The sequence below is a fragment of the Chenopodium quinoa genome, unplaced genomic scaffold (assembly GCF_001683475.1).
Source record: "Chenopodium quinoa cultivar QQ74 unplaced genomic scaffold, ASM168347v1, whole genome shotgun sequence".
Taxonomy (NCBI): Eukaryota; Viridiplantae; Streptophyta; class Magnoliopsida; order Caryophyllales; family Amaranthaceae; genus Chenopodium; species Chenopodium quinoa.
In genome coordinates this window covers 2,049,001-2,076,486 of record NW_018744662.1, presented here as the reverse complement: position 1 = coordinate 2,076,486, position 27,486 = coordinate 2,049,001, and the positions used below count along the sequence as shown (strand labels likewise).

The window sequence follows — 27,486 nt, the reverse complement described above, 5'->3', positions numbered from 1 at the left end:
AATATTGTAGTAAATTATTTTGCTACTTTATTCACTGATGATGGAAGTCTTGATGCCTATAATATTCCTAAGGGAATTTGCACTCAACTCTCTGATTTGGATTTGAATTTGTTGTCTCGACCTTATACTAAGAGTGATATTGATTTTGTTATCAATAATATGGGATCACTCAAAGCCCCGGGACCCGACGGTTTTCAAGCACTTTTTTTCCAGAAGAATTGGGAGCATGTAGCACCTAATGTTTATTCTATGGTTTTGCAAGCTCTAGAGGGAAAGGGTCTGCCAAGTCACCTAAACGAGTCTTTCATAGTTCTTATACCCAAACTTGATAACCCCGAGCAACCCTCCCAATTTAGACCAATTGGTCTATGTAATGTTGCTTATAAGATTATCACAAAGGCGATTGTGAATAGAATTAAAATAGTGCTGCCAAAAATCATTGCTGATTTACAATCAAGCTTCGTTCCGGGGCGTCAAATCACGGATAACATAGTGATTGTGCAAGAGGTTCTCCACACCATGAAACGCAAGAAAGGAGGGAAGGGTTACATGACTATCAAGATTGATTTCGAGAAAGTCTATGATAGACTTCGATGGGCTTTCATTCGAGATACCCTCATGGAGATGAGACTTCCTATGGTGATGATTTAGGTGATTATGGAGTGTGTGACCACTCCCTCAATGAAGGTGCTTTGGAATGGAGAAAAATCGGAGTCCTTTTTCCCCTCTCGTGGAATTAGACAAGACGATCCTCTCTCACCTTATCTCTTTGTTCTTTGTATGGAACGACTTAACCAAGTTATCGAGGAAGCTATTTTGAAGGGTAGGTGGAAACCGGTCTATGCAAGTCGAGGTGGACCTCTTCTTTCGAACCTATTTCTTGCAGACGACCTAATTCTCTTCGCCGAAGCCTCTGTCGAACAAGCTGCTGTGATTAGTGACTGCCTCACTCGTTTTTGCTCGGCCTCGGGTCAAAAGGTAAGCTTGCCTAAATCACGGGTTTATTTTTCTAATAATGTGAATCCTGTGGAGAAGCAAGCAATAAGTCAGGCTCTTGGAATGGATGTCACTGAGGACTTGGGATTATATCTTGGGATGCCAACTTTAACCAGCCGAGTCACGAAGGAAACTTATGCACATTTGTGTGAGAAAATAGACCGTAGGCTAACGGGATGGAAGACAAAATTTTTGTCGCTTGCTGGCCGTATTACTCTCACAAAATCCACTCTCACTACAATGGCAAATTATTCAATGCAAACAGTAAAATTACCAAAAACTACTTGCGACGAAATTGACAGAAAAGCGAGGCGTTTTGTTTGGGGTGGAACGGATGATCAAAGACGCATTCACCTTCTCTCGTGGGATACTGTACAGCTACCCCGAGAGAAGGGTGGACTCGGTATAAGATCAACAAGGCAGGTCAACTTTCCTTTTCTCACAAAATTGGGGTGGAGGGTGCTTTCGGAACCTGAATCTCTTTGGTCAAGGGTGTTGCGGTTTAAATATTGCAAGGGGCGTTGCGACATTGATATGTTCCAACCTTGCTCCAATATGTCGAATGTGTGGCGAGGGATCACAGATAATGCAACCCTTTTAAAAAAGGGTTCTCGTGTTGCAATTGGGAATGGTAAAAAAACTCTGTTTTGGGATCATTGCTGGGCAACAGATGATCCTCTCCGTGACTCTTGTGTAGCTGCAATTCCAGAATCAATTGAAGGAGCAACTGTGGAAGAATTGTGGAAGATTGGCGAGGGATGGCGTTGGGACCTCTTTGCTCACATGCTGCCATCACATTGTATCAAGCTCATAGCCTCGCATAAATTAATTGAAGACCCTGAAATTGGTGACCTTCGCTACTGGAAAGGACCTAATAAAGGTCAGTTTTCAATTAAATATGCCCTGCGAATTATGAGAGATGATGATCATATCCCTACTGATCATAGGTGGGATTTGGTGTGGCATACCCCTGTGCAACAAAGAATTCGTACTTTTTTATGGCTTTTTCTCCATGATAGAGTACTTTGCAATGCCAATAGACTAAAGAGGCATCTCACTGATGATCCAAGATGCAATCGATGCTTGCAAAATGCTGATGAAACTTTGCTTCATTTATTTCGAGACTGTCCAATCGCAAGAACCATTTGGAAGAGTGTAGGAGGGGCAGCTTTATACCCTTCATTCTATGGGGGTGACCTCAAGCAATGGATTACAAGAAATCTGGAAGCAGAGGGTTTGATTTTCTCAGAAAAATGGCCGACTTGCTTTGCTATCACTTTGTGGTGGATATGGAAATGGAGAAATATCTCTATTTTTGGTAGAACTGATGACATCCCTGGAGATACAGGTATCTTTCTTCGTTCACAAATTGAAGATACTTGGAAGACTTTTTCTTTAGGGGCTGATGGAAGCAACAAGAAAGCAAAAGAGGAAGTTTTTATTAGATGGCTCGCACCACCAGTTTTCTGGCTGGCTTTGAACACTGATGGAGCGGCTAAGGGTGCCCCTGGTGCTGCTGGAGGAGGTGGAGTGCTTCGGGACTGCTATGGTAAGTTTGTGAAAGCATTTGCTGCAAACTTTGGGGTCTGCAATGCCTACAAGGCCGAATTATTAGCACTGGAAATTGGTCTTAATATGGTGAAGCAGATGGGAGCAACTAAAATCATGATCCAAATGGACAACAAGGCCTGTATCGAAGCTATCCTAAGCAAAGATCAAAGAGGAGGAGAATGCATTCATATTCTAAATTCTTGTGGCAACCTTATTAATTCCTTTAGTAGTAATGTTAATTTAGTTTATTGTTTTAGGGAAGGTAACAAAGTGGCTGATAAGTTAGCTAATATGGGGGTAGTGTTTGAAGAGAAGATAGTTTATTTCGATGATCCTCCGATCGAAATAAAAAATCTTCTTTGGGAGGATGTGTTGGGTGTAACTTCTTCTCGCTTTGTTATGTAATCGTTTTAGTTTTATGAATAATATGGGCTTGACCCTCCTTTGCACCAAAAAAAAACATTCATTACTTTTCAATAAACTATAAACTCCACTATCTTTCTTTTACAATTTTTTAATATTCCAAATACCCCACTTAAACACGGAGGGAGGTCAGGGAGTACACATATAATTAGAATGAGTTAGAAGTTTTAGAATAGGTCGTTTTGGACAAAACTAGTTGTATCTAATTAGTTCCTTATAGACTTTCCTTTCTTTTTTTCAGAATAGAAAAGGTGAGATTCGACCCTTTACCTTACACCTAAAAGTCGAAGAATTAGCCGATTACTCTAGCCTTCTATCACCATTATAAACTTCCCTTAAGATAGAGGAAAAATTGCCAAACTGAGTGTTTTTGGAAAACAATTTCCCAAACAAGACGCGTGGCAGAACTATTTACCAAACTAAGCTTTCAGGGTAAAACGCCAACCAGGGTGGCGTTTTACCCTGGGCAATTTTTTTTTTTTTAATTTTTAGTCAAAGGTAAAACGCCATCAAGGGTGGCGTTTTACTGCTGGGCAAATTTTTTAAAAAAAAAACATTTACACAAAAACGCTAACACCGTTGGCGTTTTACTTTTAACACAAAATCGCTAACGTCGTTGGCGTTTTAGAGTCGGGTATTTCTAACAGCATATATCGTTGTTCTTCATTATTCAACCAAACCCCCAAATTGCAAACCCTAACCCCGCGCATACCAACTTCCAATTCTCCATATTTGAAGCAATTTCATCACATTCCGTAGCTTAGTTTTGCATCATAGTCAATAAAAATTAATCCTCCTTCTTTGTTCAACACTGTTACGCCCTACTTTCATCGAAATTGAGGTATGTCTTGAATTTAACTATTTTACTTGTGTATGATGTTTTTTGGGAATTTATGTTTGTAATTTACAATGTATGTACTATAGTGTTGTTCAAGTATGCGAAATATGTATAACTACATAATACATTGTTGTTTAATTATTGAAATTAAGTATAGTTATATGTATGTTGTATAATTTCGTATAATTTATATGAAGCATTTAGTTGTTGAACTACATATATGAAGCATTTAGGGAATTACGAACTACATTGTTGAGTTAAGTACATTTAAATGTATCTTACATTGTTAGATTAAGTAGGTAAGTTAGTATGTTGTTGAACACTGCGTTGTATGTACGCTTTGCTTGGGGATTTATCGGAATCATTGTGGTTTTAGTTGTGCATATGTGTCACCTAATATGTGGTCTGATGTTATGTAGAACATGGCTTCACAATTGATTGTTTTGTTATGCCGTTGGGGGGGTGAAATTTTGTGTGTCGGACCCAATGTCGAGTATAGAGGAGGAAAAATGGAACCGCTAGCATTGAAACCTTGTATGACTTACAATGATTTGTTGAAGAAAGTTTATACTATAATTGGTTCAAAGCCAACAAGTGTTGAAGTGAACATCAAAATGAGGTTTGAAAGTGTTAGCGGGATTCAAATCTTACCACACCCACCACCGGACTTAGCATACGGTTGCCGGTATGTATGACTTATTGTTAAGTTATCCACATATGGTTTTAATTTTCTATTAATTTTGTCATGAACACTATTATTATACATGTAATCAGGTGGCTAGGGCGGAGACTTACTCGTGTGCATGCAGCAAGGGGTCTGCCGTATTATAGAGATGCATTCGATAGACTGAGCGAGTCTCAGGTTATAGTTCACTTTAAAAACTAATTTAACACCGTGTTCATTATTTTAATAAGTTAATTATGATGTTAACAACTGCTTGTTAATGCAGATGACGTGGGATCCGTACGTCCCTCACTTAGTCTTGATCACCAGATGGTGTGGCGTGCCATGACAGTGCTCATCTGTTTTGAGTTGGTGGAGGCTCACCTCCCCGACAGAGTCATGCGACAGTTCGGCCTTTGTCAAGCCATCCCCGCCCCGTGTGACACGAGTGTCCAGTTGCACAGGACAGACCGACGAGGAAAGGGGGAGGTTAACTGGGCAGTTCAGCATGCCCCTTACATTGACATGTGGGACCAGCGGCTGCAGCACGTCGCGGATGGTGCGCCTGTCCAAGGCCTGATGGAGTATCACGATCCATACATGGTATGGTACAGGAGCATTACCCGACGCTTCATCAACCCTAACTACACCCCACCCTCAACGCATTACCACCCAACTTTTGGAGACATCAGTGGATATGTGAGTTTTTTGTCATTTTTTCTTTTCCTCCAATTTATAGTTTCTTTAATTATTAAAATGGCTGATTGTTGACTAATGCAGGCGTCTGATATGTTTGCTATACATGATGCACTAGAAGTCTTGAGCATATCATATCCCACCATACCGCAGTTGGATGACATTCACGCAATGACTGTGAGTAGCTTACAGAGACATGGTCATGACCATCTTATCCCCCAGGGCCGGGACCAATCACACCGCCGTTCACACCGTGAGGTAGGCAGCAGTAGTAGGGGACAGACTCACACGTCCCCTACAGGGCCCCCCCTGTTTTTTGATGATCAGGAAGATATCGCCATCCACATGTCTGCGCCATACTCATCTCAGGAAGGACCATCTTCCAGCCAACAGACTCCTCCCCAGACCATCTCAGTACTACCGTCGTAGAAGACCGCGATTGGATAGACAACACTTACATACAATAGATGAATCGGGATCTTAGAACTTCTTTTGTTAGTTGTAATCAGATTCTATAGTACATTGTATCCAAATAAATATTATCAATTTTACTAACCTTTTTAGTTCATTTTCTGTACATTATCAACTTCACCATACGCATTCATTCTTTTCATTGTATTGGTTGCTGGTTTTGTTGTTGTTGCTAGTGTTGTTAATGTTGCTGATGTTGTTGCAGTTATTGTTGTGGTTCCTGTTGTTAAGGTTGTAGTAGTTGTTGTGATTGTTGTTGATGCTCTTGTTGGGGTTGTCGCTGTTGCTCTTGTTGGGGTTGTCGCTGTTGTTGTAGTTGTTGTGGTTGTTGCTGCTGTTGTTGTTGCAGCTCCTGTGGTTGTTGCTGTTGTTGTTGCAGCTCCTGTGGTTGTTGTTGCTGTTGCTGTGTAGCTGTGTTTGTGTGCAGAGATAAAACGCCAACCATGGTGGCGCTTTAGGGGGGTAAATTATTTTCAAAAAAATCACTCAGGGTAAAACGCCAACGGCGTTAGCGTTATGTGTAAATGTGTTTTTTTAAAAAAATTTGCCCAGCAGTAAAACGCCACCCTTGATGGCGTTTTATCCTTGACTAAAAATTAAAAAAAAAAAATGCCTAGGGTAAAACGCCATCTTGGTTGGCGTTTTACTCTGGAAGCTTAGTTTGGTAAATAGTTTTGCCACGCGTCTTGTTTGGGAAATTATTTCCCAAAAACGCTTAGTTTGGCAATTTTTCCTAAGATAGATAGGGGAAGATGTTTTAAAGTGAAAAGGGGCGCAACTAAGGCTTATCCGATTACCACCCGCTTCTCACTCTCTAATCGTCTTCTTGAGTTGAAGCTATCAGCAATGGCTACCACCGCACCAAACCTGCATTCTCTCTCCTCAACATTCACCCTTTCTAACCGTTCCTCTAATGTCTCTGCTACTTCTTTCTCTTTCCAAATTCCCAGAAAAACCCCACAAATTTCCTGCCTTTCCTCCAAAAAACCATCATTTCTTCACCCAACTCACCTCACTACTGCTGCTTCTTGTACCCAGACGGGTTTCAATGTTCTTGGTATGTTCCCTGCTAACTTTGACTTTGTTTGATTTTGAATGATTAATAATTTCATTGATTGGTGGTGCTAGTTATTTATTTAATGTTGAATTGTTATGGGTGGAAATGTTTCATAATTTTTGTAGGATTATTGTTGATGTTTATCCTCCAAATTGGAGCATAATTTTCTCTTGAATTGCTGAGTTACAACTTACAATTTTTGAATTTTAGGAAAAGTTAGTGAGGCAATGGTGTAGAATTGTGTTGGGTTTTTCTATGTTTGTCTGAAGGTATTTATGTTCAATTTGAATACCCTTGGTTAAAGAAAAGCACACATTTCTAAGTGTACCTTCTATTGTGGAAATCAGTTGTTTGTGGGAAAAATATGACTGAAGGGTGGAGTTCCTTTCACATTATTGATCACCCAGACAGTCTTTTTAGCAGAAGAGAGCAAAAGCGGGAACTGTGATGAATTATTGCACTTAAACTTGGAAGGTTATGAGCTTGCCTAAACAATTACCTGAGTATGACTTATTGTGTTTCCGAATGTAATGGAATGCGCATGGTAGGGCTTCTATGGACAGTCAGTATAAGTGGTTTACTAAACGTTTGAAGGAATTCTTGGTTCTGTAAAGGATGCATTACTTTAGATACTATAGGAAGGATTTGCATACATGAGAATGCAGCCTAGTCAAGATTGTTCACTATATTGAACCCTTTGATTTGTCATTTCAAAAGTAAGAAGCTGTACCCGTAGATGCTAAAGTTATATTATAGGTTTTGAAGCTTTCGGGTCTAAATTTCAATTCTAGAGATCCTTTTGGGCGGGGGTACTATTTTAATGTGAATTGAAAATGGCATCTCAATCTTGTGATTGTATAGTTTACTCTTTTGGGCTTTTGGACTTGGTTTTCTTTATTAGTGACCTTTTAATGGCCATAGCTACTTTGAAACTTTTGATGAATACACTTACCATTTCGGAGTATCGCTTGATTAGAGTGCAAGATACATTTTTGATTCATGGTTTACTTTGTAGGAACTGGGTTAGAAGCGAAACTAGGTAAAGGGTGAGACTGAAACTTTGCTCTTCTGATGTTTGTATTTTGGTCACATGAATTATGGAAAGAATTCTATAGAAACTAATTGTGTCTTTTGCTAGTGAAATTTTGAGCTAGCTGTGATGGGCAGATCAACTTCATTGTTATAATGTAAGTGGCTTATCAGCTCGTGTGTTACATTCACCAGCAATGTAATTGACAAATCTGTTGTTTTGCTTGTCTACCATGATGATTCTATAGCTTATTTATACTTATTCTGTGACGTTGAATCTCTGCCGACTTATCCTCAGCAATTGGTGGTATTATGGGTTTGGAGGAATTTAGGACAAGTTTTTTCTGTCTATAAATTTTTTTCCTCCTTTAGGCATTATGTTGTTAATGAGGCTTAGTAGTATTAAAAACATTGTCGTTTTCCTCATATAGATCCTAGATATTCTTGGCGCGACATCAGAAAAACATTGATATTACTCAAACTAGTTTGAATCATATGCTTAGGTCAAAGACATGTCTAGTAAAAAAGATTAATTTGTAATCATGATAACTTATATACTGTTCTAGACCGCCATGATTAGTTTGTAAAAACAGTGCTGCACTTTTTCAATCTCTTACCAGCTTTATGTTTACGGTTCTTAAGAGTGATACCAATTTATTGGAACATAGTAGGGATTCAGTAAGTGTTTCAGCTTATGGTTAAGCTGCACCCTTTTGCTTCTAATTAGTCAAAGCATGCTACATAATAGTAAATTTCTTCTGTTTTTCTCCTCATAGCTTTGAGTGAGTGTGTGTGTGTGTGTGTGTGTGTGTGAGTAAAGGTGTGCACAATACTCTCTCAAATGATCGTGCTATGCTTAATTTCTTTATTATTTTTTTTTGTTTGAGATCCCATGTCATTTCTTGAGGTTAATAAAAATATTCCTGCATTCAATTTGAATACTAAAGGTCTTCTGTAGATCTCATGCCTAATCTTCTTGACATGCTCAGTGTCTACAGAGTATACTTCAGGTTGATCTTCTGTGGAAATATTACCTTATAGTGCTTCTAACATACTAGGGTGTGTCTGAGCTATGTGTTGGTCTTTCTTCTAGTGCTTAGAAGCAGGCAATCCCATGGTGCTCATGCTCTGGTATGCATTCTAATCTGTCATCAGATTGCTCTAGTGATCAGTGAGAATGCCTAATACCCCTCATATACTATAATTCTGATGCTTGTAAAGATGATGCTGATCTAGATGGTGCTATTAGGAATTGAGTTGTCGTTAAATTACATTCAAGGTATTTCTGGTGCGTCATCATTGTTTAGTTAGGACATTGAGTGACATCAATTTACTGATGTACTACATCCTTTCCTGAAAGTTCGACCTTTTGTTTTGGGGTGTTTCAAAAAGTTCAACTTACTCTCAGTTTTTGGGGGTATTTCAAAAGGTTCAAGTTTTACTTATTTGGGCAACCTCGTATTACCACCTTACTTCCCTTACCCCCACAATATTTACACCTTTTACTGTCCGTCTTACTTTACCTTTTTTTTTTAAACACCGATCCACCTTTTATACTATATCTCTTATTTTATCTATCTTTTCTTATTTTATCTCTCACTTCAAACTTTCCTAGTTCGGGAAGAGGGAGTTTGTTATGCCATTTTTTTTCTCCCTCATCTAATATAATTGAGCTGTGTAGTCCAGTATACTACCGTGTTATTTTGATTGTCATGCTATTGCATATTTATTAATAACATGACATACTTGAAGCTTGTCAAATTAGATTTCAGTGGTCAATCACTCAATCAGTCTGTTCAAGCAGCTCTTATTGGGAATTTGGGATGTCTGTTGTGTAAAATAGCAACTTTTTTTTTTTTTTGACATTTAATTGTATAACTATGGGCTAATCTAACTAAATATTACTTCCAGACGCAGTTTCTCCGATGAAGAAGCCTGGTTTTGGCAGGAATCTGATGGTTGCCCAAGCCACCGAAGCAGTTGCACCAACCACAGAGGAAGCAGCTGCTTCTCAACCCAAAACCTCGAAGAAGAATAAAAAAGTGAAGTATCCTCGGAGAGTACTTGATGTGTATCAGATCCTTCAAGTCCCTATCATTACTGAGGCTGCCATAAAGAACATTGCTGATGAGAACTCACTGATGTTCACTGTTGATGTTCGTGCTGACAAAAAGATGATTAGAGATGCTGTCTGCAACTTTTTTGGTGTGAAAGTTCGCAAAATAAACACTTTGATAAGGTAAACTTTTAAGATCTTTTACCACCCATTATGCTGTTGCTAAATCATCCTCTGACTAATTAGGCATTCTATACATGGTTTTCATAGGGTATTATTACTTGCAAATCGCATTATGATGCCATAATAATGACTTTTTTGACGAAATAATAATGCCTTTTTGAACAAATGCATTATCACTCATTTTCTTTCAATTGGATTCCCTAAGATCTTGAGTTTTCAGCTTATTCTTACTTTATACATTTTTATGTTGTTTTGCAGACCTGATGGAACCAAGAAAGCATATGTCATGCTAAGTAAAGAGTACAATGCTTCTGATCTCGCGAAGAAGATAGGAATCTTCCCAAGCAGTAGCTAACTTTAAAGTTTTATTAGATGTATAGTTGTGGCCGTCTTTCTCCTTTCTTGACGAGGGCAGCTGTGTTGGAGCCTTGTTTAGAAATAGAATCACTAGCTATTTGCATTCATTAAGTATTCCACTGGTTGTCTTTCAAGTCTCCAGCTGTTGTAAGGTGAATGTTTTTTTGGCCATTGTGTATCAAGTGTGTAACTAATATTTCTCAAGTTTTAGTCATTTCTTTGTTTTCTTCTCGAGCACCCCAGTTGCTGTATTCTGTTATGTATTTTTGTATTTTGCATACACTGTTGTAGTATTAAGGCTGAGGCAGGTAAATTACTGTCTTAGTCGGCGGATGAGAGCTGGGTAGAAAGAGTTCATATCAGATTGGTCAGGGTGGAAGCAAACAATGCTGCCTATCAATTAGGAGTTTTAGGACTGGATGTACTTAGCAAATGAATTCACCTTCTAGCTTTTCTTTATTTTTATTTTTTTGGTTTGTTTTATTTATGTTATTTATATGCCTTCCTATCAGTATTATTTTCCACTTCTATGCACATTTGGCTTTCACAAATTTGCACGCATCAAAGATCATTTATTTAATTAAGGTCGATGTAAGCTTGGTCAAGCGCAGGCTTTTTCGTTTGGTCAAATATCCTTTTTTTTTTTTTTTTGTTTTTTTTGATTTTTTTTTTTTTTTTTTTTTTTTGGGTAAATGGCTTTTTAAGCTAGTTGAAAAGATGACTTTTATAAGCCAAAATGAAAAAAGTCGTTTGGAGTAGCTTTTGACTTTAGACATTTGGATACCTAAGTTTCTAATACATCCAATAATCAACTTTACCAAACATATTATTAAATAAATAATAATGAGTAAACATCAAACATAAACCAATACAACCAATCAAATTAGCTAAGCCAAGTAGCCAACAATTGCCATCAAGCAAGGCTTTAATAAGCCAATATTGAACAAAAATCACACATGCTCGTTCAAGTTCGAGCTAACCTTACAAGTTTAAAACTATTTACGAGTACATTTTACAACCTTACAAGTTTACAGCCATATACGACTATACAAGTACATTCTATCAAAACTTACTTGCACAGGCTAAAACTCGAGTCTAGTAACTTGTTTGCACCTCCAATGGTAAGAATTCAACTTGTCCATCCTCATTCTAAAATACCACATTTGTTTCCAAGTCAACATTTAAACTCCCATCCTCCAAAACCTCAAGCAATTGTCCTTTCCTTAATAAGAAAAACAAATAAAATCCTCTATAATTTTTTTTTTTTTCCTATAATAATTTTTTTTTAAAATCCAACAAAATCCCATTTCATTTCATATCATTTTCCCTTTCAAAAGCCCTAAACACTTCCTCCACTTCCACTTTCTCTCTCCTAAACCCCCACCACCTTCCGCCGCGTTTCTCACAATGTCCGCCGCCATGAATCTCGCCGCCGGAAAACTCCACTCCCCCTTCCTCTCCGGCACCACCACCACCACCTCAACCACCTCCCTCCGCCGCACCCTCCTCCCTCTCCCCCGCACCAGCACCCCATCCTCCTCCGCCATCCGCATGTCCCTCCGCGACGACGGCCCCTCCCTCGCCGTCGTCGGAGTCACCGGCGCCGTCGGCCAAGAATTCCTCTCCGTCCTCTCCGATCGCGACTTCCCTTACCGCTCCCTCAAACTCCTCGCCAGCAAACGCTCCGCCGGCAAGGAGATGACCTTCGAAGGCCGAACTTATATCGTCGAAGAGCTCGATGAAGATAGCTTTGATGGGATTGACATTGCTCTGTTCAGTGCTGGTGGTTCCATTAGTAAGCAGTTTGGACCTTTGGCTGTTGAAAAGGGTACCATTGTTGTTGATAATAGCTCCGCTTTTCGAATGGTTGATGATGTTCCTCTTGTTATTCCTGAAGTTAACCCTCAAGCTATGTCTCATATTAAGCTTGGTTCTGGAAAGGGTGCTTTGATTGCTAATCCTAATTGTTCTACTATTATTTGTTTAATGGCTGCTACTCCTCTTCATCGCCGTGCCAAGGTTTAGGATTCTTCTATTAATCTCTGTTTAATTTGTTTGATTTCTTGTAATTTTGTGATTTGTAGTGGATGATCTTAAAAGGGTTTGCTGTTCTTGGTAAATGTTGAATTGGGTTTGTTTTGGATTGATTGATTGATTATTGGTTGTAAATGGGCAGAAGTTTAAGAAACTTTACAGCAATTGGGTAAAAAGATAATAAAAGATGAAATTTTGTTTTGAAGTTGGATTTTAGGATATAATGCTGCTTGAACAAATTGGAATTAGGATATATATTGATGTTTATACACTGTTGTTTGTGTTCTGTTTTGATGGTATGGTATTGGTTGTTATAAAGTTAGAGCAGAGATGTTACATTGTCATTAAAGGTTTGCAATTTTATTCGATCGATAAGTGTCGTGATCTTAGCAATGATATGCTAATAGTAATAGAACTTTTTTTGCAATGTTGATTTGGAAAAGGGGTTGCTAATTTGTAGGGGCCTAAGCAAGTGGTATGCTAATGGCAATAAAACCGTTTTTGCAATTTAGAGTTGAGAAAAGTTTGATACTTGGGATATAACTAAAGGGCTAGTGTTTAGCAGTAATAATGTAGCAATTTGTATGACAGGTAGCAACTGTAGTTGGTTGTTGAAAAATTTGAGCCTTTGAACCTTGATTAATAAGATACCTATATAACTAGTTTCCTACTTGAGTTTTTAATAATGCACATCTGAAATCGCTTTTTTTTCCTCTCTGCTTTACTTCCTTCAAATCTTATTAATCAATCTATGTTGTGTGTTTTGCAGGTTACTCGCATGGTTGTTAGTACATACCAGGCTGCTAGTGGTGCTGGTGCTGCTGCGATGGAAGAGCTTGAGCTGCAAACTCGTGAGGTTTATTGTAATTCATGTTTCAATGTTTATTAATTTTCCATCTCTAGTATATCCATTAGAATTGAAAGCAATTTTTCTTTTGACCCATGAATTTATCCAATATTACATTTTTCTATGTGAAGGTTTTGGAAGGCAAGCCTCCAACTTGCAACATCTTTAGTCAGCAGGTATATATTTTTCTATGTGGCTTTCTTGATTATGCTTTTAACTCTCTTCTCTTTTCACCATTTGTTGTGATTATCATTTTCTTTTATGCAGTATGCTTTTAATTTGTTCTCCCACAATGCACCAATTCTTTCAAATGGATACAATGAAGAGGAAATGAAATTAGTAAAGGAAACCAGGAAAATTTGGGTAAGCATATGAAGGGCTATCTATTGATTAATTATCGTACCTTAGTGTCGGTTTTTGTTGTTGTGGTTCTGGTTTATTGCTCTTCATGTACTCGGATGTTTTTGAGTATTTTTTTGCCATGAAACATTTTTATAACCTTGCTCTTTTTATTCTGTAGGATGATATTACTGTCAGGGTTACTGCTACATGTATTAGGGTCCCTGTTATGCGTGCTCATGCCGAGAGTGTAAACCTTCAATTTGAGACCCCCCTTGACGAGGTACATACTTCATTTTTTTATGATCTGATTGTCACTGACCCACTCTTTTCTGTTTCCATGAGATTTGTCATTTGTGAAAAAATCTTCTTGTAATTACAAATGTGAATGTCAGAACGGATTTGTTGATGTGCCTTTGTAATGGAAATACTTGGCAAAGAACTTATGTTTGAGTGAGGATTGTTGCTTGTTGGTTCAGAAGTACTTCAATCAATAATGATTACTGACATGGGCCTCTGAGGGAATTGTTTTGAAGGAATATGTTTTGGGTGGGGTTTAAGTAATCTGTCAAGGTAGCTTAAAGCAGCTCGAAGAGGGATTACTTAAACTAGTTATTCTTATTACTGACAATGATCTTAAGTAATCTGCCAAGGTAGAATAAGATTTTCAATCAATGAGTATTGATGTCAGTTATTCTTATTCTCACAGTCAGTCAGTTTCACAGCAGACATCTTAGAGTAGAAACCTTTTGGATGACTTGAGCTTTAAAGTAGTTTGACTTTGCACTGTCAGCCGATTTGGCCTTGGATTTGCTTAGGGAGAGGGAAGGTATGCCAATTAACCCTATCATGTAGAAGCAAGATAAACATATGCCTTTAAGAGCACTCTGCATTATAATAGCGCCATGTTCCATTTGCATTGGTTAAGTTTACAGGCCCCGCAAGGCTTTACTACTAGTTTACCATTGAGTTCCTATATATGGAATTATGAAACTATAGTATGTTTGGGGACATGTTCATCATTCTCGCTGGAAAAATGCCCTAAATTGTTGGTTACTTGTTCTCTTACAAAGATGATGTGCTAATAGCTTATGTGTAGCAGTACTATTGTCCCTGGTCTCCCTTTAGGACTTCTTTTTTACCGTTGTACTGTGACATAAAATATCTAATTCAGCACCTTTGGATGCTAGAGTTCCGACTACCTCCCTGACTTAGTCAGAGCATGAGGTGCATTTTTGTAGATGATAAAAGACTCAACACAACTGTTTACAAATTAATATTTTATTTTATGAAATAAAAAGTGTATACTCCTTTTATTCTTATTTTGGACATCTACAATGATCTTTATTCGTCTTTTTATTTTATTTAATATGAAACCTCTAATTGATCTACTCCTTCACTGAATATTAATTAGGACACAGCTAGAGAGATTTTAGAGAGCGCTCCTGGCGTGGTGGTAATAGATGATCGTGCATCAAATCACTTTCCCACCCCCTTGGAAGTTTCCAACAAGGATGCTGTTGCTGTTGGCAGGATAAGGCGTGATGTCTCTCTAGATGGAGATAATGGGTATGAGCCTCTCTTATTAATCTACCCTTGGCTTTCTACATGTCATATTTAATACTACGTATTTTAATATAGTAAGTAAGAGACCTAAGAGTGGTGATTTTTGCAGGTTGGACATTTTTGTATGTGGTGACCAAATACGCAAGGGAGCAGCACTTAATGCTGTCCAGATTGCCGAGATGCTGTTATAGACTTGTAGATTTGTTTCTATTTCTGATTTTGTTTTTTCATATTTTTTTTCTTTGTGCTGGGGTATATTTGGTGCCCCCAATTTTCTGAGAAAATTTTGCAATTAGCTACCTGTATTATGCTGATCTTTACAACTGATTGGATTACTTGGCTTATTGAGGTGAAATAAGACGTCTCTTGTGTATGACTATCTATTCTTTTTTACCCCAAGTATCAGGTAACATCTCATACCGGGTAATCGGTTTCCCAAATTCTAGTATATTGAAATCCAGCCTTCTATTCATAATTTTAGGATTTATGAAAAAAGTTTTCCTTTCCTAAAAATAGTAACTATTCGTGATTCAGTTTTCTAACGCATTGTTATTTAAATTATGCTGTAATATTACAAGTGTCGCAAGACTCACAACTATTGTTTGAAATTGTATTATGTAATATCATGTCATATTGTTAAGATGTCGATTATTAGACGTTGAGATAATGTGTCAACTAATTACGGATGTATTATGTGTATTATTCTAGCATCCTACCTGAAGCGCAAGTTATTCTCTGCATTGCCTGCTACTATTTTTTCTGTCAGAAGCTACAAACTTATTCTTTGCTTTTGTCAAGAATATTCTATATGAGAAACATAAATGAATCAATGCACGCACAAGCGAGGTATAGATTATTATGAGGGTAAACTGTTCTTTATAATTGGTATTTGGTACTACGATTAATTGTTGTTAATTAAGAGCTCATCGATGTATAAATAAATTCATTTCACTTTGTTCTACCTGTACATCTATTTCATATCTCTATCACCAAAATATTATCCAACAGTTAAACATGGGAGCAGAACAATCTACTGCAATCGAGGAAAGGATAACCGAGCTTGAGAGACAGATTTCTTGTATTAAGATCGAGACATCTTTCACAAACGTTAGTTTGGATGCCTCGAAGAGGGAAGCAGAGGAACTCAGAGAACAGCTTTCGACATGTGAAAAAGTTCAGAAAGACATGGAAATGAAATTGCATAAGGTATGTGATCAACTCTCTTTTACTGAGTCTGAATTAAAGTCTAACAAGGCTGAGTTAGAAGTGTCTAAGAAAGAATTCAACGAGCTCCAAGATCAACTTTCTGTGTACAACAATCAAAGCCAAAACATAGAAGTGGAATTGCGAAAAGTACAGGATCAGCTTTCTTCAACGACTTCTGAGTTGCAGTCTGCAACAAATCAATTAGAGATTTCCAAGAAGAAGGTAGCAGAGCTCGAGGAAGAAATTAGCAGTTGTAAGAAGGAAAATGAAGCTGTGGAAACAAAGTATCAACATGTTCAGGTTCAGATTACAGAATTTGAGTCAGAGTTACAGTCTACCAAGAATGAACTGAAATCCTCGAATGAAAAGGTAGAACAACTCGAAATTCAGATTTACTCCTGTAAGAAGGAAAATGAGGACATGGTAAATGATATACGTAGGATACAAGATGAAATTTATTGTATGAAAACCGAGTTAGAATCTACTAGAAGTGAACTAGAATCCTCAACTCGAAAGGTAATAGAGCTTGAGGATCAAGTTTTTACCAATGAAAACGAAAGTAGAGATGCAGAAGAAGAGTTACGAAAGGTCCAAGAGCAACTCTCTGCAACCAACAATGAGCTGCAAGCAACCAAGATGATGTTGAAATCGTCTGAAAACGATGTGCAGGAGCTGAAGCATCAGTATAACTCTTGCAAGACAAAACTCGAACATATGGAAGAAGAACTGAAGGAAGTGTATGATTATCTTTGTTTGAAGGGAGACGAATTTGACACTTCGAGTTGGGTTCTTCCTAAGACTGATGATAATGATCACATTGTTATAAACAACAAACCGATGTCTATAACAATTGATCATGAAGAAGTTCGACTTGATGATTAATTATCACTTGATATGGGTGTTCATAATTTGTTTAATTGCTCATTAAAAAACTTTGGTTGTGAACCCTTTTTATTTTAAATTTACACAATGATCTTTCTTTTTAGTGAATAAATTTGAAGCAAAATCAAATGAATAAAAAAGATGCAGTTGTATACTGCATCTATATATCTTATAAACAGAACCATCTTTATCAATTGTATGTAGTATACTCTCTTTTATATGTAGTACGCTAAAAAATGCAAGTAATTCTTCTCAAGAAATGAATAATACTTCCTCAATTCCATAATAATTATTAACGGTTAATTTAGTTTTAGTTTGACCACAAAGTCAACTACTTTTGGTGTTTTAAAAATAAATTATTTACAAGAAAAAGATATATGCCGCCCTTATTGGAAAAAATTAACAATAAATAAGCATTTATTACACCGATTTACTCGTGAATTGTCGATAAATTCTCAACTTAATACGGAGTATTAAAAATGGAAAGATTTAAATGCTTATATGCTACCCTTCATTACCGTTATTTAAATTATATATTGGAGTTCGTTTAATAAGCTGATTTGGAAAAGTTGTCCAACTCAATTTTTTGTAAGATGTGTACGAGCTATTCATGCAGTTAAGTTAGAAGAATCTGCTAAGGGCCTGTTCTGATTATTAACTGAAATGAACTGAACTGAATATTTTATGAGAGAAGAAAATTTAAAACTGAACCGAACTGAACTGAACTAAAAATAAGCTGAAGAGAATAGGTCCTAAAAGTACAAGATTTTGTGAAAACGCACCCAAGCATACAAACACATTCAAAGCAACCACGAGTTTAAGCAAAATTTATTAGTAAATTAATTAGCAAAGTTCTATTATAAAAAATAGTTAAAACATCTAATGCAACTAGTAAGTCAAACCAGTTGTATTATAATAATAAGTTAGTCAAAAAATTCTGGCTGGTCGATTTATTTTAACTACGCTAAAATTTAATCAATTATTTATTGACAAACAAGATCAAGTTGCCATATATTTATCATATTTTATGTTTTGTCAATTTAGTTGGGGGGACCTTAAGATTCCCATTTGTTTTTAGATTTGTGGTGGGGATATTCTAAAATTACTTTCTAGTTAGATAAGAACAATTTCTCCAACATTTGGTAAAAAATACAATCATCCAAACATTATTTGAATCTATACACAAACTTTAAAAAAAATCGGGTGTATAAATTATTGTACATCTATTTTAAATCTCTTTTAAAGTGATAAAAAATTACCCTTAAAATGAATAAAAGTTACCCTAATATGTATAAAAGTAACCCAATACAAATAAAAATAATCTACATTTTATTGGTAAAGAATCACATTTTAAATGACTAAAATTCAATTATTAGTGATTGAAAGTAATTTTATCACCCTTATAAAACTTTTCTTGTTCGATTTATAAAAAAAATCATATTATGTTCAAAGTTACCCAAAAAAAGGCAAAAAGTTACCCTAAATTGGCTTAAAGTTACCCCTATAGTGCTCAATGTACACTAATATTAATGTAAACCGGATGTATACAAAAGTTTTTGTAATCTATAATTATATTTAGTCAAAAAGATGCGGATTGATAACGTATTCTACTTGTTAGGAACCCTGGCCTAATTTTTTTTTTAATGAATCTAAAGTAATAAACAATCAAAATCTATAATCTATAATATTATTAAAGCACAATGTCACAACATACTAACGTGATGTGTCAAAATTCCTTCAATATGATTACAATTTAATTTATTGATTACAATTTAATTTATAAGAAATTAATCACATACTTATGGTTATTGATTCCTTAGATGCTAATTTTCTAGATGCAATACCATATTAGTAATTAGACAAAGTAACATTTACAAGTATAATAATTCATCTCTGTTTCTATACCCATATATTTTCTTTTCCTTTTTTAAAATTTTATTTTAAACTAAAATTAAGATAATTTTTTCATTTTGTATTTAAATAAAATCCAAAGCCACAAACTAGTTAAAATATTACTCCGTAAAAGACTAGAATCCTTTGAACCTAATATATTCAACTCATTCCATTAACCATAACCAAATATATAGCTAATTTTAGACAAACATTGTAATTATAATCTAAAGCGATATATTATAGCCTAATCAAACACCTCTATACCATACATTACTCATACACTTTCATTAAAAATGGAAGATTTTGTAACAAAAAAGACTACCACACCACATGTAGTGATCTTTCCATTACCAATCCAAGGCCCCGTTAATTGTATGCTTAAACTAGCCCACCTCATCCTCTCCTTAAGCCGAGCCACCGTCTCGGTCACCTTCCTCACCACCACCTCCATCCACAACCGCCTTGTTCGCCACTCTAACGCGGCTGCCCGACTAGTCCACTCCTACCCTAACTTCCGGTTTGAAACGGTTTCGGATGGGTTGGTGGAACATGATGATGGGGATGCCCAAGGGGCACTCAAGCTTGTTGAATCGACCATTGCGTTAGAGAGGCAGGCACAAGAGGAAGGGAGCAAGCTGAGGGCGGTGTTGGGTCACGGATCGGCCGAACCGGAGTTGATGACACCAGTTACGTGTGTTTTAGCAGATGGGTTTTATGGGTGCATGGTGGATGTAGCCAAAGAGTTGAGGGTGCCTCTTGTTTATATTGAAACTATTAGCCCTTGTGGTCTTTGGACTTATCTTTGTGTTCCTAACATGGTTCGAGCTCGTGACCTCCCTTTCCAAGGTTAGCTTTTCTAATTTTACACCTAACTTTTTTTTTTTTTTTTTTTTTTTGACATGGCATTAGAGTCAACGTGACATAAATATCACTCACAATTAGGTTCAAACCTCATTCATCCCCTACTTTCAAGTGAAATATTTCACAGCTGGTATGGGGATGCATTCAAGCTTCTAGTCCAGTGAACTTTCATGTGAGAGAGAATAATTCAATACATAAATCAAGAAAAGGGCGGATTTGGAGAGGGGAGGGGGGAGATTTAGGAAATCCCTTAAATAAGTCTCATGAAATTTAATCCCAAAATATTAAGGATATGAGATGAAATGATATCACTGCTCTATCACCTCAACCTCTTACATTGCACTAGTATGAAATTATCAAGTAGATACACATGATGATGATTGCAAATTTGCAAATATTGGATACTTCTAGTATATTTTAGTTGGGGCATGGAAAAAGGCCAAAGTATACACACTACCGACAAAATTTCTTAGTTTTCGATATTTGGTTTACTTGTTCAATAATTGTGTGATAAACAAATAATCATTAATTTATATCAACTTGTCATTTATGGAATATGATCCTACTCCTTTAAAATAATTTAGTCAATGGATGCGATTTCCGCGATTTCTTAGCATAATTTTATACTTATTTTAGCATCCACTTGTGTTCCTCTGCACATGGATCTAATAACTTATGAATTACTTCGTATTACAAAAAGCAACATAAAGTTGATTGGTTAAAATTAAAAGAAAATTAGTTTATTCTCTCGTGTTAACTAATCTCATGACCTCTCTTCCTAACTTGTACAAATTCTTAAATGAACCTGGTTCACACTAATTTATTGTGGACCACTAATATTAGAGAAACTATAATTGTTTTATTAATTAAAAAAAAAAGTCACTATAATAAAAATTAGGTCACTATGTTAAAATAAAAGTTATTTTGGTAATATATAGGCTATAAGAGGTTAAATTTTTTAATGAAATATTTTATATATTGGTCAATATGAAAAATAAAGGTCACTATGTTAAAATTAGGGTTATAACGTTGTATTCAAGTTCACAATAATATTAAATGTTGTACAAGTTTTAATAAAGGTTACTACCTTAAAAATATGGTTACTGTGTTAAAAATAAGGGTCACTATATTTAATATAACATCAATTGCGTATGTATAAATATCGGGTCCACAATAATATGTTATTGTGGACCAGGTCCACGCAAGTCTTTTTGCCTAACTTGCTCAATTTTTTTTTTAAAAAAATATTACATACCAAATGTGGCCGAGTTTTTTTAAGTGTTCTATTTTCATTGTTGACAAAAAGTTAAATTTTAATATTATTATATTCCTTTTTCTTATGATCTCGATCTAAATTCACTATGCATTTTTTTTATTATTTATTTCCTCACCCTTTTTTTCGGTAAAATCTTTCCTCACATTTATAACTTTACAATAAGGAGTAGTTTTTATTTAACATCATTATCTTTCTTTTAAAATTTTATAATACTCCAAATTCTCATTAATCTCTTAAAAAACACAAAAGAAGTGTTTGTTGGTATCAAATTTTGTTCGATAGTATATCATCCTAATTAACCCAAAAACTAAAACTACTACAGGTTGAGTAATTCTTACTTTAGAAGTAGCAATTTTTTCATTATACTACCTCCGTTTTTTTAATTTAGGAGGAGATCCGAAGAGTTTGGGCTACAACAAACTAGGCTTAGGAACTTCCATACTAAAACCAATTAGTAATAATAGGAGTAACTCCTCTACCTGACATCTTTTATCAATGTGGGACACTCAAAAATGGACTACAATGAGTTTTAACAATATACTTGGTGATATATAGAGTTTAGAAACAAACTAAAGCAAAATTAGACAACAACTACATTTCCTAGAAATGGAAGATGATCATCTAACAAAACATACTCAACATCATCCTCATGTAGTAATCTTCCCTTTACCAATCCAAGGTCCAATCAATTGTACGCTCAAACTAGCCGATCTCATCCTCTCCTTAAGCCCCGCCACCGTCTCCGTCACCTTCCTCACCACAAACTACACCCGCCGCCGCCTACTCCTTCACTCTAACACGGCTGCCCGCCTAGAACATGACTATGAGCCTCGCTTTCGATTCGAGACAGTCCCTGATGGACTTGGACCAGATGACAATCCCCGTGAGCTTCCTGACTTGACCATGGCTCTAGAGGGTCAGGCTCAGGCTGAGGGTAGCCGGCTCAGGAAGGTGCTGGCTTTCGGGTCGGCCGAAGCTGGTTTAAAGAAACCGGTTACATGTGTTATAGCAGAAGCGTTTTATGGGTGCATGGTTGATGTTGCTAAAGAGTTGAGAGTGCCTCTTGTTTATTTTGAGACTATTAGTCCTTGTTGCCTTTGGACTTTCTTTTGTATACCTAACATGATTCAAGCTGCTCAACTTCCTTTCCAAGGTTAGAGATATTTGATCTAATTCTCATCATCTTCCTACTATTGCTTGTTAAATGCCACTTTTAATTACTGTAAGACCATGTTTCCTTTACCTTATTTAAAATTGTTTTTACTAAACTTAAATTATATAATTTTTACTAATTTTCTATTATATTTCTTCTTTAGAGTTACTAATTTTTACTGAAATGAAGTTATTTTTACTGAAATGAACTTAACTTATTTTTACTGAACTGAAATTATTTTTATTAGAATATTATTTTAAGGTAAACTGAACAGGGTCTAAGACTTTGTACTTACATGTTACAACATAAACATTAGCTTATGGAAAAAATCATAAGTAAATTATATCTACAGAAAGGTGATTTTTTGTAATTTTTTTTTCCTGTTATACCACCCATAGGTTTATATACCTTATAACTAGCTCTTACCACCAATTTGAAGTTTAAGTTGATTTTGGTCCTTTAACATGGTATCATGGTTTAGATTAGATATTGGGGTTCATAAAAGTTTACCTTAAAACACATATTCTTTAGCTTTCAATAATCCTCCTTCAATTCTATGTGCGCCACCTTTATACAATATTGGTGTTCTTTATTTGATATTGGGCACACATCTTGATGAAACTTTTAATGTCTATCAAGTCCCAAGAGTCAAGAGGCTTCGGTCTTATCCTTCATACACCGAAGGAATTACTCCAAATTATATGTTTTGTTATATCTCAATAGTAGGCAACTAGGCATATATTTATATAATTATATGGACCATGATCTCGAAGTAAACTTCACAAAGTTTGTGGATTATGATTAGTGTTTTTTTTTTAAGGTTAATTATTTTTAAATTACCATCCAAAAATGTATTCATTTTCAAAATAATCACCTGTTAAATTTTTATTTTTATTTTACCACCCCTTAAATTCAAAAATTACTCAGATTATCACCCATTTCAAAATTCTGGTGGATTTCTCTTATGTGGGCCCCACCTAATGACTCTTAGTGGTAACAGGAAGAAGATGATCAGTAGTAGTGGCAATTCAGATAACAAGCTCTTGGTTTTTTACTTGTTTTCATTTAGGTTGTCTTGTAATTAATAAACTGGTTTAAAGGGGAGGTAGAATTAAGACATGGTTGATTGTAATGCTTAGACATAGCCGTTATTAGCCATTGGGTAGGTCCACATGCAAGAAATCCACCAGAATTTTGCAACGGGTGGTAATCTGAGTAGTTTTTTAATTTAAGAGGTGGTAAAATAAAATAAAAAATTAAACGGGTGGTTATTTTTAAAATTGATACATATTTTGGTGGTAATTTAAAAAATTTCCTTTTTTTAATAAATAAATAAAAATCATTTGTAAGAGAGGATTATTTAGATGTAAGTCATGTAACACTAACTAGTGTATAACGAATTAAAACATGTGTTCTCACATTATTAAATCGATCTTCTTAGGATTAATTAAGCATGCATATTAAACTAGGACGATTTGATAATTGTTCTTGTTGAGATTCGACAGCCCATATCCGAGGTCCGTGAAGACCCTACCGTCCAGCTAAGCACCTACACATGAAATGAGGATTAGCTAACCTCAGGGTGAATCCGGGGACCACTTTGATGGTAAAGTTAGAAACTGTTTTAAGAGAAAGAAGAGATGATATATGAAGAGAGAGAAAGAAGGAGATAGAGGAGAAAATAAATGCTACCTTTTAATTAGGATAAGCTCACCTATTTATAATGACTTCAACTGTCAAGTTGTTGTATGCCATGCAAACCACTTTATATATGCCAAGTGTTGATTAATTGACGCCACGTGCTAATGTTCAAGAGGCCGATATCTATGCCGTTATGGGATCTTACCAATATGAGTTTTATGACTAAAAACCCGGCCCGTACCCGTTTAGCCTGTGAACCAATAAATATCGGCATTTTACAAGTTATCGGTATCTCCCCATACAATAATGTAACAATTTGTTTGTAGTTATTTATTGGATTGACAAAGATTTGATTGAGGAAATAAAAACAAGTTAATTAATAGATCGAGTCTAACAATAATTACATTAGTATGAAGAACGACAGAAAATTTATAATTTTCATTTCATATCATTATGTCATACATAGAGTATTATGCTATATTGTATTCATTAAACAATGTTTAGTCAAGATTACAATAATTATGATTTTCTCTACTTAATCACAGCTTTATATTATACTAAACCCTACTATTTTTAAAAGTTCACCAAACTAACTAACACATTGTTTAGGTACGTAGCTAAGCTAGGCAATATAAAGAGTTCAAACTCAACACATCAACTAATAAATTTCTTAAAAATGGAAGATCATCTAACAAAAAGTATTACTCATAGTAATAATATCACAACAATATCACCCCATGTAGTGATCTTTCCATTACCAATCCAAGGTCCAATCAACTGTATGCTCAAACTAGCCAATCTCATCCTCTCCCTCAGCCCCGCCACCGTCTCCGTCACCTTCGTCACCACCGATTTCATCCACCGCCGCCTACTACTCCACTCTAACACGGCTGCCCGCCTAGCACATGACTATAGGCCTCGCTTTCGCTTTGAGACGGTCCATGATGGGTTTGGACCCGATGAGAACCCTCGTAATGTTTCCTTGTTGACTATGTCCCTAGAGGCTCAAGCCCAAGCTGAGGGTAGCCGGCTCAGGGAGGTGTTGGGTTTCGGGTCGGCCGAAGATGAGATGAAGAAACCGGTGAGTTGTATTATTGCAGAAGGGTTGTATGGGTGCATGGTGGATGTTGCTAAAGAGTTGAGGGTGCCTCTTGTTTATTTTGATACTTGTAGTCCTTGTTGCCTTTGGACTTACTTTTGTATTCCTAATTTGCTTAAGGTTGTTGACCTTCCTTTCCAAGGTTTGTTCATTATTCTAACTTTTACTTGTTTCTTTCTGATTAATTGCAACACTTTAACTTTTATGTTCATTAACATATATTTTTATTTACTTTTTTTTTTATTAAGAACGTACGTATATAAAGAGATTTTCATAAAATAAAACTACATTAAATTCAAGTTTATCAATATGATAAACTAAATTTGTTTATCAAATGGAAAAATTGTAAATAAATCAACTTTTTATTAAATATGGTTCCCACTGTTATTGATATATTTACGAAAATATCATGATAACTAAGTATTTATGTTGTTTTATTTATCATTTTGTCATTTGATAAACAAATTTTGTTTATCAAATTGATTAACTGGGGTTTCATCTTTAAATCTAACAATGTTTAAACTTAAAAGTCAACCTGTTACGAATAATTAGGAACAAATGATGTAAAGTACGTTCATAAATTTTGGTTAATTTCAATTAAATGCAGCTAAATTCAGATAAAATAAGTCAATTAGATTTGATCTTTATCCTAAGTGAGATGGTTGTTACAACATATATATTCTCTTCTCTAATGTGAATCAAGTTATGTATACGCATTTATAACATAAGATCTCAAAGTTGATAAACTTATTATTTTCTTCCTTATTAGATGGATACTTTGTCAAATTAACAATCACTTGACTATTTTTTCAATTTCACTTGTATATATGTAGATGATGAAGAAGGCTTAGATGCATCAATAACAAGTGTACCGGGAATGGAAACTTACCTAAGGCGCCGAGATCTTCCGAGCTTCTGCCATGCTTATGATCCCAACAACCCTGTTATCCAACTAGTACTTAAGGAAGCTCAAGAATTTCCAAAAGCTCAAGGGCATATATTGAACACCTTTGATGAACTTGAAGGCGACTATTTTGCTCACATTCGAGCATTATGTCCTAATCTATACAACATTGGACCCCTTCACTTAAACCTTAAGTCTAGGATCCAACAAGAAACAACCAAATCTATTTCAAATAGTTTATGGCAAGAAGATAGAAGTTGTTTAGCATGGCTTGATGCTCAACCCCCAAAATCGGTCCTTTTCGTGAGCATTGGAAGCCTTGCATCCATGACAAAGGACCAACTCATGGAGATTTGGCATGGTTTGATTAATAGCAAGTCTAGGTTTCTATGGGTTAGAAGGCCTGGATCAATAATCAACAAGGACGAAGACACGAGTCAGGATGACTTAGAGATGATTCCTGATGATTTAGTAGAGGGTACAAAGAAAAGAGGGTGTATTGTAAGTTGGGCACCACAAGAAGAGGTCTTAGCACATGGTGCAATTGGTGGGTTTTTAACACATTGTGGTTGGAACTCGACTTTAGAGAGTATTGTTGAGGGTGTGCCAATGATTTGTTGGCCATTCTACGTCGATCAACAAGTAAATAGTAGGGTTGTAAGCGAGGTTTGGAAGATTGGACTAGACATGAATAAGGATAATTGTACTAGAGTTGTGGTAGAAGAGTTGATCAAAGAACTTATGGAGACTCGTAGAGACGAGTTTTCGAAAAGGGCTGATAAAATGGCTAAGTTAGCTGCCCAAGCTGTGGCTGAAGATGGATCTTCCTATAATAGTTTGAATCATTTAATAGATGACATTGTGTCCATGAGATTTTCTATATAAAACAATGCTCTCCAAGACTGAATAACAGCAAACTAATTAAGCAAGTTCATCAATGTAGAAGTTGCTTAAAATTTGCTCATAATTTCATAATTAGCTTTTATGTATTCAATCTTTCTTTTAATGTGTGATGTACTTCAATTTTGCCTACAAGATGATAAAAAACAAGTGTACGTTACTTGTAACTTCATAATAAAGGATGGATGTTATATCAAAGGCAATATTTTTGTTGGAATGAGTTGGCTGAGACGAAGTTATCATGCAGTGTATGTTGACCTGTAAATTAAAAGTAATTTTTTTTCTAATTTTTTTATTGTTATCTTTTTGATAATTTAACTACTGTAATTATTTTAGTTTTTTTGAGATTGCAAATAGTATATATTGAGCTTATTTTTAGAAAACTTCAATAACATGAATACACTAATAGTAGTAAATGAGTCTAACTTTTAAGACGTGGTAGTATGAACTCATACAATAGTACCAATTGACAACTCTAGTTTCGTAAACTAACATACAATAACTCCTAAGATTGGTCTTTGGTTAGATCAACATGGCTAAGTGGAATTTGGGCTCCTAGAGATG

At 35.8% G+C, this 27,486-nt stretch overlaps 5 protein-coding genes across 6 annotated transcripts; all 5 read left to right on the top strand.

Moving 5' to 3' along the window:
• Window positions 1-6,401: 6,401 nt before the first annotated feature.
• Window positions 6,402-10,808, top strand: LOC110701989 (50S ribosomal protein L23, chloroplastic-like). Its single transcript, XM_021879615.1, has 3 exons — window positions 6,402-6,696; window positions 9,637-9,964; window positions 10,223-10,808. The coding sequence occupies exons 1-3, from the start codon at window positions 6,486-6,488 to the stop codon at window positions 10,317-10,319; spliced, it is 636 nt and encodes a 211-aa protein (XP_021735307.1). The 5' UTR covers window positions 6,402-6,485; the 3' UTR covers window positions 10,320-10,808.
• Window positions 10,809-11,439: 631 nt separating this feature from the next.
• On the top strand, window positions 11,440-15,483 carry LOC110701987 (aspartate-semialdehyde dehydrogenase-like). Its single transcript, XM_021879613.1, has 7 exons — window positions 11,440-12,340; window positions 13,125-13,211; window positions 13,334-13,378; window positions 13,470-13,565; window positions 13,723-13,824; window positions 14,956-15,110; window positions 15,217-15,483. The coding sequence occupies exons 1-7, from the start codon at window positions 11,729-11,731 to the stop codon at window positions 15,296-15,298; spliced, it is 1,179 nt and encodes a 392-aa protein (XP_021735305.1). The 5' UTR covers window positions 11,440-11,728; the 3' UTR covers window positions 15,299-15,483.
• A 105-nt stretch (window positions 15,484-15,588) lies between these two features.
• On the top strand, window positions 15,589-17,298 carry LOC110701988 (tropomyosin, smooth muscle/fibroblast CTM1-like). The gene has a single exon (XM_021879614.1). It carries the CDS (start codon window positions 16,122-16,124, stop codon window positions 17,193-17,195), a length of 1,074 nt encoding a protein of 357 aa, XP_021735306.1. The 5' UTR covers window positions 15,589-16,121; the 3' UTR covers window positions 17,196-17,298.
• A 1,899-nt stretch (window positions 17,299-19,197) lies between these two features.
• Window positions 19,198-27,168, top strand: LOC110701984 (7-deoxyloganetic acid glucosyltransferase-like). 2 transcript variants are annotated; one of them, XM_021879611.1, is made up of 2 exons: window positions 19,198-19,934; window positions 25,952-27,168. In XM_021879611.1, the coding sequence occupies exons 1-2, from the start codon at window positions 19,382-19,384 to the stop codon at window positions 26,905-26,907; spliced, it is 1,509 nt and encodes a 502-aa protein (XP_021735303.1). In that variant the 5' UTR covers window positions 19,198-19,381; the 3' UTR covers window positions 26,908-27,168. The 2 variants fall into 2 exon arrangements, with proteins under 2 accessions (XP_021735303.1, XP_021735302.1); XM_021879610.1 differs by lacking the exon at window positions 19,198-19,934 and adding an exon at window positions 23,702-25,260.
• On the top strand, window positions 21,408-22,384 carry LOC110701985 (7-deoxyloganetic acid glucosyltransferase-like). Its single transcript, XM_021879612.1, has one exon. The coding sequence runs from the start codon at window positions 21,832-21,834 to the stop codon at window positions 22,381-22,383; it is 552 nt and encodes a 183-aa protein (XP_021735304.1). The 5' UTR covers window positions 21,408-21,831; the 3' UTR covers window position 22,384.
• Window positions 27,169-27,486: the final 318 nt, after the last annotated feature.

What these genes read in the sequence shown, in the direction of transcription:
- LOC110701988 (XM_021879614.1), top strand. Translation starts at nt 16,122, where the DNA reads ATGGGAGCAGAACAATCTACTGCAATCGAGGAAAGGATAACCGAGCTT.
- LOC110701987 (XM_021879613.1), top strand. Translation starts at nt 11,729, where the DNA reads ATGTCCGCCGCCATGAATCTCGCCGCCGGAAAACTCCACTCCCCCTTC. An exon ending in TTGAGCTGCAAACTCGTGAG is followed by an intron (nt 13,212 to 13,333) that starts GTTTATTGTAAT and finishes TTCTATGTGAAG; the next exon opens with GTTTTGGAAGGCAAGCCTCC. An exon ending in TTGAGACCCCCCTTGACGAG is followed by an intron (nt 13,825 to 14,955) that starts GTACATACTTCA and finishes AATATTAATTAG; the next exon opens with GACACAGCTAGAGAGATTTT.
- LOC110701985 (XM_021879612.1), top strand. Translation starts at nt 21,832, where the DNA reads ATGGAAGATGATCATCTAACAAAACATACTCAACATCATCCTCATGTA.
- LOC110701984 (XM_021879610.1), top strand. Translation starts at nt 24,696, where the DNA reads ATGGAAGATCATCTAACAAAAAGTATTACTCATAGTAATAATATCACA. An exon ending in TGTTGACCTTCCTTTCCAAG is followed by an intron (nt 25,261 to 25,951) that starts GTTTGTTCATTA and finishes GTATATATGTAG; the next exon opens with ATGATGAAGAAGGCTTAGAT.
- LOC110701989 (XM_021879615.1), top strand. Translation starts at nt 6,486, where the DNA reads ATGGCTACCACCGCACCAAACCTGCATTCTCTCTCCTCAACATTCACC. An exon ending in GACGGGTTTCAATGTTCTTG is followed by an intron (nt 6,697 to 9,636) that starts GTATGTTCCCTG and finishes TATTACTTCCAG; the next exon opens with ACGCAGTTTCTCCGATGAAG. An exon ending in AAAATAAACACTTTGATAAG is followed by an intron (nt 9,965 to 10,222) that starts GTAAACTTTTAA and finishes GTTGTTTTGCAG; the next exon opens with ACCTGATGGAACCAAGAAAG.